Source organism: Folsomia candida, unplaced genomic scaffold (assembly GCF_002217175.1).
Source record: "Folsomia candida strain VU population unplaced genomic scaffold, ASM221717v1 Fcan01_Sc004, whole genome shotgun sequence".
In the NCBI taxonomy this organism is placed as follows: domain Eukaryota; kingdom Metazoa; phylum Arthropoda; class Collembola; order Entomobryomorpha; family Isotomidae; genus Folsomia; species Folsomia candida.
Genome location: NW_019091196.1, coordinates 4472017 through 4491085, shown reverse-complemented (window position 1 = coordinate 4491085; position 19069 = coordinate 4472017). Strand labels below are relative to the sequence as shown.

General features: G+C 31.0%; 1 protein-coding gene across 7 annotated transcripts; it reads right to left on the bottom strand.

The window, feature by feature from the left end:
• Positions 1-4477: 4477 nt before the first annotated feature.
• On the bottom strand, positions 4478-11954 carry LOC110849221 (large-conductance mechanosensitive channel). Of its 7 annotated transcripts, none has more exons than XM_022096604.2 (3): positions 11753-11954; positions 8122-8398; positions 4478-5099 (listed from the first exon to the last, which is right to left on the bottom strand). In XM_022096604.2, exons 2-3 carry the CDS (start codon positions 8377-8379, stop codon positions 4917-4919), a joined length of 441 nt encoding a protein of 146 aa, XP_021952296.1. In that variant the 5' UTR covers positions 8380-8398; positions 11753-11954; the 3' UTR covers positions 4478-4916. The 7 variants fall into 7 exon arrangements, with proteins under 7 accessions (XP_021952296.1, XP_021952295.1, XP_021952294.1 ...); XM_022096603.2 differs by lacking the exon at positions 11753-11954 and adding an exon at positions 10601-10748; XM_022096602.2 differs by lacking the exon at positions 11753-11954 and adding an exon at positions 10497-10743.
• Between the last annotated feature and the right edge of the window lie 7115 nt (positions 11955-19069).

Sequence of the window (19069 nt, the reverse complement as noted above, 5' to 3'; positions counted from 1 at the left end):
GCACACTCAAATTTTACACTGATAAAGTAGGTTCGATTTTTACAACTCATAAAGTAACCAAGATTTTTAACAGTGTAGGTTAACTTTGTCACATTTTGACATATCTGACAAGGAATTAGGTTTGTTTATATATAGGTTTAAATTCTAGTTTAAAGTGAAATTATTCTAGTTCTTCTATTAATTTTTATCTTTGAAATTTCACTAATTTGAAAAATTTTGACTTGCATAAAATTTCATACTTTTAAAGCATGTATTTCTATGCATTTCAAAATGAAGGTTTAAAACGTTTTTCCACCTTAATAAATTACTAAATACACATAATTTATATCCATTTTTTGTTCAACTTTAGAAACAATAGCTGGTCCCCTAAATAAATTTGCGTATTTTATCAAATTTTACAAAATTGGGAGTTGACAATGCAAAAGATACTTTGACCAAATGAAAATTTCAAATAGTTGTTAAGTATTAAAGCCGATTTGTAAAAAAACATATTTTATTATCACTTCAGGGTAAATGCAGATACAAGTTATCCTCAAAATAAAATGTTACCATGTAACATGCAAAACTGCAATTTTAATGTATCAACTTTTATGAAATACTAAAAACGAGGAAATATTGCAGAAAGTATTGGGACTTGGGTGCAACACTGTAAAATCCATAAATTCTGCAAACTTACAAAATCTTAGAAATACTTCCGAGGAAAATTAGTTCCCAAATTTTTATAAATTTGCTCAGATCAAGGCGGGTGTCTTTTTATTTTGTAAAAGTTTGGAAAATTATTTTACAAAACGCACGGATTTTACAAGTTACGAAGAACTGCGTAAATCGGAGGCCATCGTGTAAATGGTTACAGTTTTGGGAGTAGTTTTGCATACATTTCTGAGGAAGACGCCTATCCTAACGTTTATCCTTTGAAACCATAATTTATCCATATTTAAAAAATTGGCACGTCTTTTTTTAGCGCATGCACAAGAGAAACTATTTTCACCCATTCAAAAAATTATAATTCTGATTCATTAATTCTAACCTTATATTCACAATTTTTAGCTGGTGCATGACATTAAATTCGAAAATTCTTACTCGATTTAATCTGAAATTTTTAGGGTCCATAAGTCTGCAAAGTTTACTAAATCATAAATTTACAAAGAGGCAATTTACAGTCATTAGTAACTTGTAAAATCCGTGCGCTTTGTAAAATAATTTTACAAAGTTACAGTATACAAAATAGAAAGACACTTTCGAGTTGAGCAAGTTTTACAAAATTTGAAAGCAATTTTCCGTCGATATATTTGTAAAAGTTTGTAAAAGGTAATAAAATTTACGGATTTTGCAATGTTACCAAAAACTACGTGAATTGTTTCATTGCATTTTGTGGAAAAAAAGCAGCACGCAACTTATAAAAGCCACATATTTGACAAATATTAAATATTACATCTTTTTTTGGATTTCAGTGCTGGCATTAACTCATCTAACTTTATTATAATAAATCAAAACTGTACAATTTTTGTTTTCGTGGCCCAAAAATGCGAAACATTAATCCTGTTATCATGATCTCGCTAACTAAATTTTCTGAAAAATAATTCACCCGAATTCTTGTAAGTTACAACTTGTAACTTACAAGACAGGGTTGGTGGTAAATTAAGGGTGTGACAATCACAGCAATCACGCTGGATGATAAGTGTGATAATTGCAGTTCAAGCCCTTGAAGTTAATATTAATACGTTGCAAAGTCAAATTTTAAATTATCACTTTACGAAATTTGTATCATTTTGTCTCGGGTTTTAAAATTTGTCACATTTTGGCGTCGTTTTTCCAACATTCGTATTCCGTAAAGATATTTTTCGAACATTTTCAAAGGGTTAATCATTTGCAGATTCGTAAGTCTCGAGATTTATACATTAAAACAAAACTAGAGTTTAGTTTTGTAATTGAAATGTGTTCAAAATTTTACACATTATTTTAACGATTTTTAAATTTTTCATCGTATGTAAGTCTTCAGAGATAAATGAATTTGTGTCAAATTATGGGATTAGGAAAAAAAATGCGTGGCTTTAATATAAAATGATGTATATAACCTAACCTAACCTTTATAACTTGTAAGACATAATTTTTATCAGTTTATATACATCCTTCTCCATAAATTTACAAACATTATGAGGAAAATCTGGGTTACAAATTGTGTCGTTAATTCACGTTTTAAAAATGTTGTCATATTTTGACGTCGTTTACAATTAAAAAATATCTATTTTACTACAAAAGGCATATTTAGATCATTGTTCAAAATTTTAAGAGTGGAGAGTAAACTTCGAGAGTGAAATATTTTTTTGAAATTTTCATAAATTTTCATTCGGTTCACTCTGAAATTTGGTTTGGTATTTTTAACAAGTTATTTCAATTTCCCCAGTGATGTCACATCACAAAAATCATAATTGGCGAAAAAATCGCGTAGTGTAAAAAGCACAGGAATCACACCTACATAAATCTCAATGTGATTAAAATATCACAGATCAAACCCTGGAGGAATACGTTGCAGAATAAATTTTTGACTTATTCCAGGCTGAAATTGGCAGCTCAGTTTTAAAAATTAGGTTTCATAATTTCATACATTCTTACGTCATTTACAATAAAAAGCATTTGTTTTAATTTAAAATATAAAACTAAGATCACTAAATCCCGAAGCGTGCTTTTGATATTTTCAAAAATTTTGATTCAGTTTACTCTTAAATTTGGTTTGGTATTTTTAACAAGTTATTTTACTTTCCCCAGCGATGTCACATCACACAAATCATAATTGGCGAAGAAATCACAGGGTGTGGAAATCATAAAAATCACACCTACGTAAATCACGAAGTGTGATTATCACAGATCAAACCCTGGAAGTTATTAGTAGTACGTTGCATAATCAATTTTTAAATTATTCCAGGATGGAAATTTGCATCTCAGGTTTGAAAATTGGGTTTTAAAATTTGACACATCTTAACGTCATTTACAAAAAAAATCGTTTGTTGTAATTCAAAATACAAAACTAAGATAGCTAAACCCCCACGTATGCTTTTGATATTTTCATAAATTTTGATTCAGTTTTGAGTGTACTCTAAAATTTTCAACCAAGCAATAATAATATTCATACCATAATCATAACCTTGCAAAGATTTCCAAAGAAAATTAAGTTTATTTAAACTTTGTCGCACATTTTGACGTATCGAAAATAATTTGTTTGCAGGTTTAAAAGTCAATTTTAATAATATTCTATTCATTTCTGTCCGTGAAGTTTCACTAATTAAAAAAATAACTCAATTCACGCTATAATTTGTTATTCCCAAAAAATGTGCAACCTTTCAAAAATTCATTACCAAAACTCAATCATTTTATTATTTTAAAAAATTTTCAAATTTCCCGCAGAAATTATGAATACTTTATCAATTTGTTTTCATTATTTATACATGCAATAACAAGAAATTAAACGGATTCTTTACTGCTGTGTTAAAAGTTAACTATTTTATTTATATTTTCCATTTTTACATACAGTTTGCTTGTGATCAAATATTTAGCAGTTTTATTAAAGCTATAATTTTTTCACTATAATTAAATAAATAATTTTATAATTAAAGCCATCTAATGGACAGTTCTCACTTTATTTAGTAGCAAAATATCATAACCAATTAATTTGAATAGAGTATTTTCATCAGCAAGCTACAGATATTTTTTGCAATACAAATTTCTGCGAATATTTTGCACCGTAATTTTTTGAGTTTGCTAAAGCCAAGCTGTTTGTGAAAGACGGGTGCAAATTACAATTTACATAATGATTTTCTACAAGTTAATTTGAACGTGCATTTGTATGCGTTTTTTTCAGGTTACAATTTTCGGAAATTTCTAGGTACATTTTTCAACAAGTTGATTTGAACATTTTTTAACATTTTGCACTAAAGCCCGTCTACAAGATAATTTTTAGTTAATTAAATCGATAAATAAACATTATTTAGAATATATATATCCGCGGAACAGATTAAGTTTTAAAATAAATCAATAAAATTAAAACGCTTTTATAAAATTATGTTTAAAAAGAGGCTAATTTTCATAATGCAAGTTTTCATAAATACTGATTTTTAAAAATAAATTCCATGTTTTTATGTATGTATTAAATTTGGAAATCTGTAGATCATAAATATTTAAGATGGCTAAATTCAGAAATATTTAATAATGACCAAAGATTTCTACAAATTACAAAAAATCCTAATTTTCGGCCCAATGTTATGTAAATGTACTTCCCAAAATAATGATTTCAAAAAATAACTAAAGTACTTGATAATAATCTTAATTTAAAATTTACTAAAATACACAACTTACACAAATTAATGGCAACTAATCTTAATACAAATTTGCTCAAAATTTGAGTCACAGAAGAAAAAATACTGAGTTTCAAATACTTTTGTACCTTGGAATCAATTTTATCTTAAATACTTAACGGCAGGCGGAGTGCATAAAGCAGGCATTTTCATCCCCAATTAAAATTTTGAGTATATTTTCACGTCATCCTTTTTGCAAACTGTGCAACAAGATTAAGAATTTAGTAAATTCATGATCGCCCAAAAATTAAGATACATCTACGTGCTAATTTTTTGTAAACAATCGATTAAAATTGATTGATTTTCATAAAATTTCGCAAACCTTGCAAAATCTTAAGTTTACAATAATTTTCTTTTTTGCAGGCTTTAAACCAAAAAATGCAAGAAATTTTATCCCAATTTTTTAAAGTTTCACAACTTCATTCCCCATTTCAACTCCCCAAAATCTTTTACACAGTTTACAAAAAAAATTGACGCGAAAAAGGCAGCAGGTCAAAGTCTGTTCTACATAAAGATGTTTTTCAAGCACATTTTTATAAGCAGCTCTCCCCCTCAGATTTTCACATTCTACGCGATCATCGCGTCCCCTTCGCCCTTCGCGTCCAGTTTTGGACTCGGCGGGATGACGACGGAGGTGCAAAAGGCGCACCGTTTCGCGGCCTTGCTGATTTTCGAGCAGCACTCAGGGCACGATCGATTAGCGTCTTCCTCCTTTTTCTGCACCTTCGCCAAAACCCAGTCGCTCGGAACCTGTGAAAAATATTCAGGGAAATTTTACAAAGTTTCAAACTTGTGTGCGAATAGAAATAAATAGATACATGTATTTGCATACTACTTGTATATTAAAATATGCGAATTTTTGTGTGCCAAAATAATTATTTTATTTTATGCCCTCCTATATAGATTCAGTTTAGGAACGATTTACTACTAATTTGTCTTTGGTCCGTCGTCAAATTTTGTGCTTCAATGAATGCATAATATGCTATTGTAAGTACAAAAATTTACACAGTTTACGAAGTTTCCAACTCGCCAAACTATTTCAAAGGTTAACCAGGAATGCCCTATCATCTAAAATATATTTAACTACTGCTATTTTCATTGAAATATCAAATTCGACGTTGAGGCGAGTATTTGCACGAAAAATTAAAATCGTAAACGATACAAATGGAAAATTAAATGGAAAATTTTGACCAAAAATTGATGTCAACCATTTTGTTAGTTAAGAAATTATATAATTTCAAAATTTACTACATGTGTTTTCTCCTCTTCGGATGCAGATATCTCTGCCAAACCTGTGAATTAGGAGATTGTTTCCAAATTTTTCGTTTCCAAATTCTAAATTAATTACAGTAAATTTATGATCGATTGACGTTAATTTGGTCAAAATCAGAAAACATTTGCTGGGACCCCTCCATGTTAAGACGCGATTTTTAAAAATATTTTTAAAAATATATTTTTAAAAATTACAACGTGTTTAATCCATTATTGTTCTTAGTTTTTCAAATAATTCTGGAAAATATGCATTAACTAAATTTTAGAATTGTTGAAATTTTACTTGAATTCGAAAATAAATACGAAAATGAACGAGGTAGTATCTATAAAATTTGTTTGATATGAAATCTTCGGTAAAATAAAATTGGCGTTGAATTCCTTTATATTTGAATGAGGATCGACGTTTGAAATATATTTATGAAGACGAGATTTAAATGCTAAATATTTTTTTTTACATAAGTCACATAACCTTTGTAAATTGAACATATTTTTAGTAAAGTGAAATATTAAGGAAACTCGTTAAAAGCTTTGTAAACTGTGTAAACCAGTATACCTATATTTTTTTTGCATTGGAACGTCTGAACGACTCATAATTCTGCTTGTTAAATAATTCTTGTAAATTTGACATTATTTAAAATTTTAGAAAGTACTCATGAATTTAAAAATAACATAAAATCGAATAAAAAAATTCGGAATAAGTTTAAAAGTAAGCCGTTGCTAAAATCTATGAAATTTTTATAAAATTTAGAGTAACGAAATTGGGCGTTAGTATTTGGCCGAAGACCTATCTACGAAATTTGTATTTCTACTATACGAGTTTTACAAGAAGCATAAAATTGGCGTTAAACCCTCTTTAATTTTCATAAATGACCTTCTCTCTTTCCCATTTGATGTGACTATTTAAAAAAATTGTACCTCGGTTGAGACTGAAATTAGCTTGAGATAATGAATCAAGTTACAAATTAAATTGAGATGTATTGTTTAAAACTTAAAAGTTGGCACATTTTCAAGTCGTTTACAGCGAAAATTATTTATTTCATATATTTATATGAACATTAGGTTTAGAATTCTACATTTATCAGTAGGTGGAAAGTGGAAAATGACTGCGTGATTTTGTGTGATTTCTGTGATTATATGGCAAAATGGGACAACTTCTGAGCATTTCCATATCATACTGCTTGATGTGTTTGTTCTTGCGTCTTTAACATGTCATGTCAAGTCAAATGCAAAATGCAAGTTTGTCCTCATCGGCTCAATTCGAATAGAAAAATGCTCCGAACTTGATGCAGAATCTAAATATTTGGTTGGTTTTGTATAAGAATGTAATTTTAACAAGTTGTTTCACTTTCTCTCATGATTACCATATAAATCACAATTGGGTTAGAAATCATAGGGTGTAAAATTCACAAAAATGACACCTAAATCACAAAGTGTGATTATCACAGTTCAGACTCTGGAGGTGATTATTAATACGTTGCAAAGTCAATTTTTAAATTATCACGTGACGAACTTTATATCACGGATCGTGAGACTCGAATTTTAAAATTTGTCACATTTTGATCTCGTTTATAATAAAACGTATTTATTTTATTGCTAAACACAAAATGTAGATACGACCTGTGGATCCTCAAATGAGTGTAATAATTACAAGTTTGATAAATTTTTACTTAATTCACTCTCAAATTTGTAATGTCTCTTAATTTGAATTTGTAACCTATCAAACATTATTATGTCATTACGAATTTTATAAATATTTATCGTTTGGAATTTCAAAATTGTCACATTTTTTTAGCACATTAACAACGAAAGTTAGTAGTGCCCATTAAAAAATAAAATCAAATTCATGAATTTTAGATTCATGTGCGAAATCTTTAGCTGCTACGTGGCATAAGTTTTGAGGTTCTGACTCGATCCCCTCGATTTTTGATGTCCATAAATTAGCAAAGTTTACTAAATCATAGATTTATTAAATCACAACTTTGCAAGAGACAGGTAATTCACCCAGCTTTTTGTAACTTTGCAAAATTGGTAAATTTTCAAAAATTTGGAAGCAATTTTCTTTCGAAAGATTTGCACAACTTTTTAAAAGTTTACAGAATTTGATTTTACAAGGTTACCAAGAACTACGTGAATTGACTCATATTTGCTAAATATTACACCTTTTTACTGGATTACAATCTTGGTAGCAGTTAATCTAACTGTTTCCCTACAAAGCAAATTTTTTCAGAAATAATTATAAACTTTTGTTCAGTTTGTAAGTTTACAGAGTTTACGGATTTTACAATGTTACCAAGGTCTGCGTGAATTTGCTCAAAGTTTACGTCATATGTATGTCACAAATTATTGGGGGTTTTAAATTTTAAAATTATAACTCGGTTTGCTCTAAAATTTGCAATCTTCATAAATTTGCAGTCATAAAATTGCAAAATTATTCACATAAATTTGCAAGTCCACGAAATCATAAATTTGCAAAGTTTACCATATAAAATTATGCACATACCACGACGACGTAATAAAGGACGAGGGCCGTGATGAAGAACGTAATCAGCATATCGATGACCCATCCCCACCGGAATTCGGATCCGTTAACGACAAACTTGTAATCCGAGAATTTTGGTTGCCCCCCAAAAATTCCAAGCAGTGGAGTTATCATTCCCTGAGTCAGGGCAGTCACCACGTTTCCGAACGCCACACCAATAATGACAGCAACCGCGAGTTGGATAAGGTTCCCGCGGAAGAGAAAGTCACGGAAGCCCATGATGAATGAATTATTTTAGCTAGAAGAGAAAATAAAAATTTGGTCAAATATTTGTCTCAAAAATTTCAAATTCTGGAAAAAGATTTTGAAAAAACTTTCGCGAAGTGCTTGGTAACTTCGTAAAATACGTGCGTTTTGTAAAATAATTTTACAAACAGTTACAAAACAAAGAGACGCCCTTGATCGGAGCAAGTTTGTATTCACAAATTTGTAAGCTAATTTTGTTTGAACATATTTTTAAAATTTTGCAAAAATTTGAAAGTTTACAGAATTTAATGATTTTCACAATTTTACCAAAGCCTGCGTGAATTGCCTCATTAGCAAAGTGACATGAGGTTTTGTTACGTTTTTAATGCGTGATTATCTTTATTTGTAAAACAACTCTGGAAAATTTGCATTTACTAAACTGCAATGTTATAAATATCAAATTAATTTAAACATTAGAATAATAATTAATTAGAAAGTAATACTCTGTCAGATATCTACGAAATTTATTAGATCTAAACATTGTCAGTTAACTAAAATTGGCGTTAAATTCCATCAAATGTTTACAATTTGTGTTGGCAATATATAAAAGACGAGATTTAAAAAGATTCCCGAAATTAATTCCAGAATAAAAAATTCCCGAATTTAAGGGTTCCAAACAATTTATTTCATTAAATATTTAAAAACAAAATTCTTCCCCATGCAAATTCTACTCAAAACCTGCTCGAAAATGGTTATGTCAATTAACAATCAACACCTCACATTGTATTCGACTTTCTTCACCTTTTCCACTTTCTCATCTTTTTGCAAAAAAATTTGTAAATAATTTTGCCAACAATTATAAATATCCAGTACTCGCAATCGAGTATCTATTAAGCAATAGAATATCCTTAAAAAAACTACCCAGATTGTTAAAACTTGTCGCGCAAAAAAATCGTTTCCAAATTTCTCAAAAATTCTCACAAAAAAAATAATTTTCAAATTTCCACAAAGTTCTTCCCCATTTTTGAAAATAAAATCCCTCCTATGCAAAGAACTGCTCAAAAACTGACCGGAAATGGTTATGTAACACAATAAAGAGCGTTTTTACATAGCCATGTATTCACCTTTTTTTCCTGTTTATCACAAACAAAAATCTGTCACCTTTCCTCCTTATCTTATCTTATGTATCTATTTACCTTTGTGCAAATAATTGTACAAATATTTTCGCAAAAATTATAAATATCCCATCCTCGCAATCGAGTATCTCGCAAATAAAATAGCTTCAAGATTTCCCAAAAATGTTCCCCTAACAAATTCTTTAATTTATAACTGTCTACAAAATTATTTCCCATTTTTCAAACTAATTTCCAAAAAATCTCTCCTATGCAAAACATTGCCCAAAACCTGACCGGACATGGTTATGTAACAAGGCAAACAGTGTTTTACATAACCATGTATTCACTTTTACTCACCTTCTGTTCTAAAATGTCACATTTCGTACTTATCTTCTCACCTTTGTGCAAATAACTTTGCAAAATTACAAAATTACAAATATTTTTAAAAAAATTATAAGTATCTCGAACTAGCAATCGAGTGTTTTCCAATGAAATGCCTTCTCAAGCTGTCCAGATTTCAAAAAAATTCGCGACCAAAAAATTCCTTAATTTCGAAATTTCCTCGAAATTATTTCCCATTTTTCAAACTAATTTCTAAAAAAATTTCTCCATTTCAAAAAATCATTACTCAAAACCCGACAGGAAATGGTTATGTAACAAAGCAATAGCTTATGACTTTGCCTTTACTCACCTCTTTTGTCCTGTTCCTCACACAAAAAGCACAAAAAATCTGTCACCTTTCCTGCTTATCTTATCTTCTTATACAAATAAATTTGCAAATATTTTCGCAAAAAATTATAAATGTCTCGCACTCTCAATCGAGTATCTTTCAATAAAATATCTTTCCAGATTTTTCAACAATTTTCACCTAAAAATTCCATAATTTCTAAATTTCCACAAAATTCAATCCCATTTTTCAAACTAATTTCCAAAAATAATTCTCTTATGAAAAACACAACTCAAAACCCGACCGGAAATGGTTATGTAACAAAGCAAACAGCCTTTTTACATATCCATGTATTCGCCTTTACTTACCTCTTTCTGCCCAAAAATGTGTCACCTTTCCCTCTTATCTTCTCTTATCTGGTTACCTTCGTGCAAATAATTTTCCCAAATATTTTCGCAAAAAATATGAATACCTTGCTTGGAGAAAAGTGTATACGTCTGAATTTCGTGTAAACAAGCGATCTCCTCTCGTAAACAAATTTACTACTGTGAGACGACACGATTACACAACTTTCCAGACGAGACGGGGAATAGCAACGCAGAACGTACACGCAGGGCAAAAAGTTATGTAACCCTTTCCTCCCTCTTATATAAGCGGTTGGGGGGTAAAAAATCGATTCGGTCGGAAAACTGGACCAGAGTACGCTGATTCCACACCGTGCGGACAGAATGTCATGAATTATGCACTGGTAAATATCTACTCCGTACTGGTATTGATTTGGTAATAACTTTTTACCGGATTGGTAGTAATTTATTATTTAGGGGTAAATTTTTCTTTACCAAGACATTAGTAAATGATAATGCTCGTTACTACCGTGCTCCGGTTATTAATGATTTAATACCAGATTTCTAAGAGTGTGTGGAAAATTGAGGTCAAGGGATCATATTTGTGGATAGGTAAATTATGAAATTTGTGCATATTGGGGCCAGAGGTCATTATTGGTGGCATCAGGTATGTATGGTCCCCCAGAGGGAATTTAACAACGGAAACGATAGGTCTCACGTTTCTCTCTTTCTTTCTCTACCTCTGCGGCCACGTTACACCTCATCAACTACGATAAAAGTATAGATGGAAGGACACTCTTAGCAATTTGGTAATTTTGGTTTGCGTCAAGTTTTACCGGTAACAATTTTTTCTAGTAGCAATTTTTACCAGTAACTATTTTTTGTACCTGTTTTACCAGTAACATTTTTCCCATAAGAATTTTACCAGTTTTACCACTAACAATATTTACCAGTTTTTTTTCAGTCGCGAAATAACGATAAATTTATGAAAAAATTCTTTAAACATGTGACTAATAAACTAATAAAATTTATAAATACATACATATATCTCCGTAAAGAACGGTACCGAAATCTTAATTTGTTATCAAACCGATAACAAATTACTCCAATATTAACTTTGATAGTAATTTTCAAAGCTAATAACATTACCCACCCGAAATACATAAATACATACACATGTATTTAGGATTAGTTTCCAATACATTTTTGTTAATTTTCTAACCAATTTTTGTTACCAGTTACCAAAATTCTTACTAATTTATTTTTACCAATTTTCTTACCTAAAATTATTTAGAGTGGTTCGTTACTTTTAACGAAGCTGTAATCACCGGTCTCCCGAGGGCTTTTAACATCCGTTCCAGGAATGCAACACAACAATGGGATCCGACGCTAACAAATCTGTTATTGCGCCACGAAAGGGCAAAAAACTTTCTATTTAAACGCAAAAAATACACCCACCAAACCAAATTATGCTCCATGCACGAAATAATAATGAAAATAATGCATGCCTGCACGGTTTAGCGTACAATTACTCTCGAGTACAGAGTGCATACTAAATAATATCAGTAATTCAGTCGTGTACACGACAAAAAATCGAACATGTAACACAATGCGATTAATTTATGACAAGAATTTATGTATAACGCGACCAGACCAAGACCACCACCACGACAGACCAAAATATATTAAATAAATGTACATATGCAATGAAGTATCGGAAGCCTGTTATGACCTGGTCACTCCACGTGACCTTTTTGTCCCGTAATGAATTGTTTTAAAGATTTGATGTCAATATTTACGAATTCTCATACATTCAGAATTTCAACAGGTGAACATGTTCAAAAGTTAGCGTGGAAATTTGGTAAGAAATTGTAAAATACGAATATTTGCAAACGATGACATTTTTACGATGAAAAATACATAGGTATTCCAATTATGAAAATGAAACTGGAATTTAATAAACATTTTTTTAGAAGTGCTTATCATACCGTTTATCATACTTTCGAGTACTACATATTAATATCAGTATTTCAGTTGTCTACATAAAAAATTGAGCATGTAACACAATGCGATTAATTTATGACAAGAATTCATAACGCGACCAGACCAACATCACGACAGACCGAAATATATTCAATTAACATGTTTAATAAAGTATAGAGAACCATTGTGACCACGCTACGCCACGTGACCTCTTGCCTCCTTATTATCTTTAAAAATTAGATGTCGATAGGTTAATGCGTTCAAAAGTTATCAAGTCAAACCATTGCCACCAATTTTGGAAACACATTTTAAGATTTTAACTTAAATACGAAAATTTTGCAAAAGAGGAAATTTTCTCATTCGAATTATTGATGTAATTTTAGTAAATAATCTTGTAAACTGTTTATTATTATCATAAAAAATTCCACTAAATTTTTGACGACGAATTTATCGGACGGAGAAATCTATTATAATAAGTATACCTAAAATCGTTATTGATTTACATAATAATGCCGTTGTGTAACCCATTGTGCTAAAAATATTGCGAAAATGCAGCAACCAAATATACACATTTACTTCGGAATGCGAACTGAGTTATTTTTAAACTACGAACTACGAGCAAAACAATTAACGATAAAGCAACACTCTGAAAAACAATGGTTTTCATTAATTTGTGACAAAAATTCATAATGCAACCATATTACCACCACCTTCGATACAAATGCGTATCAATATTCACACGTAGACATTCTCCATGATATTGACACAAATACGAACAGAATGCTAAACCAGATATTCTTAAATTAAGAACAATTGACAATAAATAAGTTACACTTTAAAAAATAATTTGTTAAAAAAATATTCGCAATAATTATCGAAATACTTAATTCTTTCGTTATGTCTCCAAAATTATGACGTAAATACGTACAACATATTAAATCTACTTGCGATCAGAGATATTTTTAACTTAAGAACAATTAGCAATAAATAGCATGATTAATGTGATAATAATTTGTTAATGCGATATTCTCAAAAATAATTTTATTGTTTTTTTTAAAATTAATGTGCATAAATGAAGGTGGTTGAGGTTAGTTAACTACTTGTTATTACAACGATACACAAGGGAAATTCACGCAAGTCTAGGTATTGTCAAATCCGTAAATCTTGTATATAAACTTGCAAACTTTTACAAAATTTTAGAAATATTTCTGAAGAAAGTTATCTTACAAATTTTTGTAAACTTACTCAGATCAAGGGCGTCTCATTTTGTAAAAGTTTATGAATTTATTTTACAAAACGCACAGATTTTACGTCTTTATTTTGTAAAATTATTCTACAAAGAACCAATTTTACAAAGTTACCAAAGACTGCGTGAATTGTATCATCTTTTGACAACCTCTGGGAATCTTGTTTTCCAATTAAAATTTCTCAATAATTTTTTTCAATGGAGTGTTAGTATGACAAATGTGAGAAGCGTTGTTTTCTCCGGATAGAAAATCTATCTTGAAATGTTCAGATTTTAATTTTCACTAAAAACTTGAGACAATTCACGCAGGTCTTGGTGACATTGCAAAATCCGTAAATTCTGTAAACCCACAAACTTTTACAAAATTTAGGAACATTTCTGAGGAAAATTAGCTTACAAGTTTTTATAAACCTGCTCCGATCAAGGATATTTTGGGCAAATTTATAAATTATTTTACAAAATACACGAATTTTACAATGTTACCAATGCCTTCTCGCGAATTGGTCTCCTTATTGAAACAAAATTTGCATTGATGCCATGAATAAATGACAAGGTCGGAAGTATACAAAATTCTACCACTTATGTACCATTCATTCCTGGTGGTGGGAGTGGCATTGGTGACACAGGTTGACCTCCAGAAGTTGTCCCATTTGTCGTCGTGGGAGGTGTTGCTGTTGTCGATGATTTTGTCACGTTGGTCGGTGCGTCTAGGGAAGAATGAATATAGAGGGAAATCAGACCAACTGTGCAACAAACCCTGTTTCCATATTCAAAGAAGAGAAAGTGAGAAACTCGGATTCTGGTGGGTATCCACCACCACTGCATACTGTGACTTCACAGTGCCGTATGGTGGTCTTGATTGGATATCATCAGTATAAATTCAAAGGAGCGTTAGTTTTTAATTTGGGGCAATTTTAATAACTTAAGTAATTGCAATTATCTATATATTTTTTTTCATAAGCAGCCATAAGTTTGTTACGGCACTTGCCGTATAAGCCACTCCTTTAGAAACTTTGACCCCAAAAAACTCATTGTTCCCACACTTTTACTTCGGACAATAAAAGGTGAAAATGTAGCTCTTCTCAGGTAGAAAAATCTGGCATCAGGTTGTCAGAAGTAAAAGTGTGGGAACAATGCGTTTTTTAACGATTTCTGTGTATGACAAAAAACCGCCAATTTTCAAATTTTGAAACTTTTGATGCATCAAAATGTTCGTAGGGGCAGGGAAATTAGATTGGCAAATGCAACCTGTGGTCTAATTTTTGTTTTACCCAGTGTGCATTGACTTTCACATTTTTTCAAATTTCCTTCTCAAATTTCTGAAAAGGGGATGGGTGCATGTAATTTAAAAATATACATGCTAGATTTATCCTTGCACCCCGAATTCAACTTGCAATTTTTCTTATCAAATTCGGTGAAATCGACGCGAAACGGGTTTGCACAGTTGGGTCAGCCTGTACCTATAAGGATAAATTGTTACACCATTAACGCAACGACTTACTCGGAATTTTATGTAAAATATGTGCAAATTTATGCTACAATTTTCTGCAAGTAAGGAAACCTAAATTACTAAAGTCAAAATCACAATATTTTCTAACGAAGTGTTTATGATCTTACATTAATTGAATAATATGTCAATACTGATTAAAATATTGCATTTTTCCATGCTTGCTTTTACTTAAAACAATCTTGAGATAAAATTTCCTGCAAAATAAAATTATTAAATAATTTCTTATTGAAAATGTTAGAAGGTTGATGCCCTTAGTAAATTCTTATAAATGTTGTGCAAATTCTGTAAAATTAATGAAGATGCTTAAAAAATTAGTATTAGAAAATAGTGTATTAAAAAAATCGATTTCTAATCGATTGTGCGTAAAAAAAATTGAAATTTTAACAAACGGTTATTTCTGGCCACATCATCAAGTTTGGCCTGTCGTCTACCTTTGTTACACTAATATAAATATCATAAACTAGACAAATTAAGTTAATTGATTACAACAAAGCTCTGAAACACTTTCATCAAAATTGTTTACCATTTTTACCAGGTGGTATTATGTAAATATTTATGCTTGTAAAGAATTATCATCTCATGTTTCACTTGCTACCTTCTTAAGGTAACAGCCGAAAAGGATTTAAATTCTATTTTATGTGGAAAGATAATGTAGAACCGACTAATCTTGCTTAACGTGTAGTACAAAAACTTATACATTGTGATAAAACCCTGAGCGTCAAGGTAATATTAACGCATTCCATTGTCTCAAAACAATGCTTATCGAGATATATTTTTGTGTGCCAATATTGGGGAAATTTGCTTGAGATATGTGAAATAATACGGTTCGAATCATGCAGTGGACATAATACTTCGTAAAAGTATTGCGCAACATCATTTATATAGATTAATACCAAAATGTGTCCTATTCCGGACTGTTAATGTTAAAGTTTACGCTGACGCCGACCCTCAGGGTTTTATATTAATGTATTAGCTTACAATAAGGAGGTGTGAGGTGATAATTTCCGATTTTGATCGGACAGATTTTAAATTGTTTACGCTCAGAAATAAGTGAATTTTGTGTTTTCTAGTGTTTTTCTAGTGTACGGAACTCTCCATGTACGGAATTTTTATATACATTTTCAGTCAAAAGTTGGATTTTTCAAAATGCTGTCACTTTTCGAATTTTAACCCGATTTAAAACATGAAGCACAATTTTTGTTCATAATCGCTTCACTGAAATGACAAGATTTCATTTCTAAAAAAACTCATTTAATCTTCAAAAAATGAATGTTTTTTTAATTTTTAAAGATTCAGAAATATCTGAAAAGTTAAGGTTTTAAAAATTTGAAAGAATGAATCTTTACAACTTCACGGAAACAATTCTGAGCAAAAATTGTGCTTCGTTTTCTAAAAAGGGTTAAAATTCGAAAAGTGATAGCATTATGAAAAATCCAACTTTTAACTGAAAATTTATTTTTAAAATCCTCCACAGGCGAATGCACATGTATTCTATTCTAGAATTTCTAGAAAACGCAAAAATATGAATCCGCTTATGTCTGAGTGCGAACAATTTAAAATATGTCTAGTCAAAATCGGAGATAACCACCTTACACCTCTCCATTGTTTGCTCGGGGTTCATATGTATGTATAAGATTAATATATGTATATACTACATATTTTTTATTGAAACAAAAAAAATCAAAATTCTTACCTCTTAACTTTGTAAATTGTCGATGTTTAGGGCAATAAAATCTTTATTTTGTAAAAAAAAATGCACGGGATTAACACGCTTCAAAACCCCCCATTGAATACACGGAAGAAAGTTGGGGACAAAAAAGTTAAATTCAAAACCCGCAAGCAATGGGGCCTTAAAACAATTCAATAATTATGAATAATTTTTGCCCTGCCTGAATAGGTTCCTCTGTCGTTTTGGACGATCTAGATGCTTATGATTACTACTACTTAACAGCATTCAACGATGTAACCAGCTCATTTCGAGTCAATTATGGTAGCTGTGTTGAAATGCATATGGATAATCCCCCAAATTACAATTCCGACTGGTTTTGGACCATGGACCTGGATTGGGGTAATGTAGGGTGCATACCTGTTCACTTTCATTCGTTTAACTGATTATAATAGCTAATGAGAGTAAGTTTCTTGTCATTTGAATGGAAACGACTGTAGGATTCCGTCATTTCCATTAGAATGAAAAAAAATTATCACTCCTTTCATTTCCTGAAGTGAAATGAAACGAATTTGAACAAAAATGAATGAAAGTGAATGAAAATTTTCTGACTGACCTTTGAATGAAAACAATGTTTTTGAACAGGTAATGTAGGGTCCCAATATAACGACCGGATTTCCAGCATTAAAGGTTGCGGTTTATCTAGTCGTACAATTCGCTGCCCAGAGGGGACTTTTGTTAAGAAAATTGATTGGGATTCGGACAGCTTAAGGAATGGAATAATTCTTAGCTGTTACTCGCCTGGTGGTTTAATTAGTAGTCCCGCAAACAATACGATTCGAACACATGGCCTTGGCTCCCTGGATTATACCGAAAATTGTATAGGAGTTCATGGAATATCTTATACTTATGACGAAAGAAGGCGTGCCGATGTCGGGCTCAGACCTGTTTGTGACACCGCTTCTGGCGATCATGTGATAATGTGTGGAAATAACCAGGCCCTTTCCGGGATGATGGTTACGATCGAGGGTAGATGTACGTTTCTCCAGTACTCAATTATGATTATGTATTTCATAATTACACCTGATAGCAACCAATTAAGACTTCAACAAGTTTCTAATTTTTGAGTTTTTTTATGAAAAACACGAACAATCCATTTTTTAACATTGGAAAGTACAAGGGAAATTACAAAACTTGAGAAGATAAATGCTAGAAAAATCCGCAGTTTAAAATCTGGTTTTCCCAAAATACCAAAGAAATACTCTTTTTTAAAGAAATTTTGGTGTTAGGGTAATTTATGCAGAAGACACATTTGCGTAGTATTTTATTTGACAAACTTTCAAGAAGAAGAGTATTTCTTTGTTATTTTATGGATAATTCGATGGTGCAAAGTATCAATATTAAAAATAATACCGACCAATATTAAAACGCTAATTTATCGGGCTTTTCGTCAAATAGACTTAGAAATTGGATACTATAATTGGTTACTATCAAGTGTAATTATGAATATCGCATCGAAGGAAAATCTTACTAAAAAATCAGGATACGAAAAGGTTAACTGTAACTGTAGTGGATGAAGTTGAGCAGGCTTCCAATTCCCTACACCCAGTTAAATGCAAAAATGTGATAGTCCAGGGTCCCTACTAAGTCCTCCAAGTCTTCTCACACACCGCAAATTATGTCAATAATTTCAAAACTTGACCACACTTGGCAATGGAGAAGCACAAAGTTTTATTACGACTACCGGTTCAAAGTTTAATGTTGCTGGTACAAATGGTAGATTGCTTCTGAGGTTTTATGCATTCAAACATACAAATATAAGTACACGGTTGTAGTCCCAAAAACTGACTGACCAATCACGAACAAGGGTCAAAAAGGTTCACTTATACAAATAAACTCACTTAAAATAATCTTAAAACTACAAATTAACTCCAGACTTTCTGGCACGTTGACTGAAAAATCGAGCTGACTACAACATGGACTGAATACCGCATAAAACTTGACAAAATGAGACAAAATTGCATACTGAAAACTCAAGATTAAACTTACATACTACACATGTTAAAATGAGACAATGCTCTCAACCTTCAAATTAGGGTAAAAATGATAAAATGACCATAATACAAAATTAAAATTATTCTGTCGGCGACATTCTCCCACCAAAAACGCGGTCGTGGCGTTTTCACTCCACT

Coding starts and splice junctions, on each gene's coding strand:
- LOC110849221 (XM_022096604.2), bottom strand. CDS start 8,379: ATGGGCTTCCGTGACTTTCTCTTCCGCGGGAACCTTATCCAACTCGCG. Junction 5,100..8,121: donor TCCTTTATTACGTCGTCGTG/GTATGTGCATAA, acceptor TATTTTTCACAG/GTTCCGAGCGACTGGGTTTT.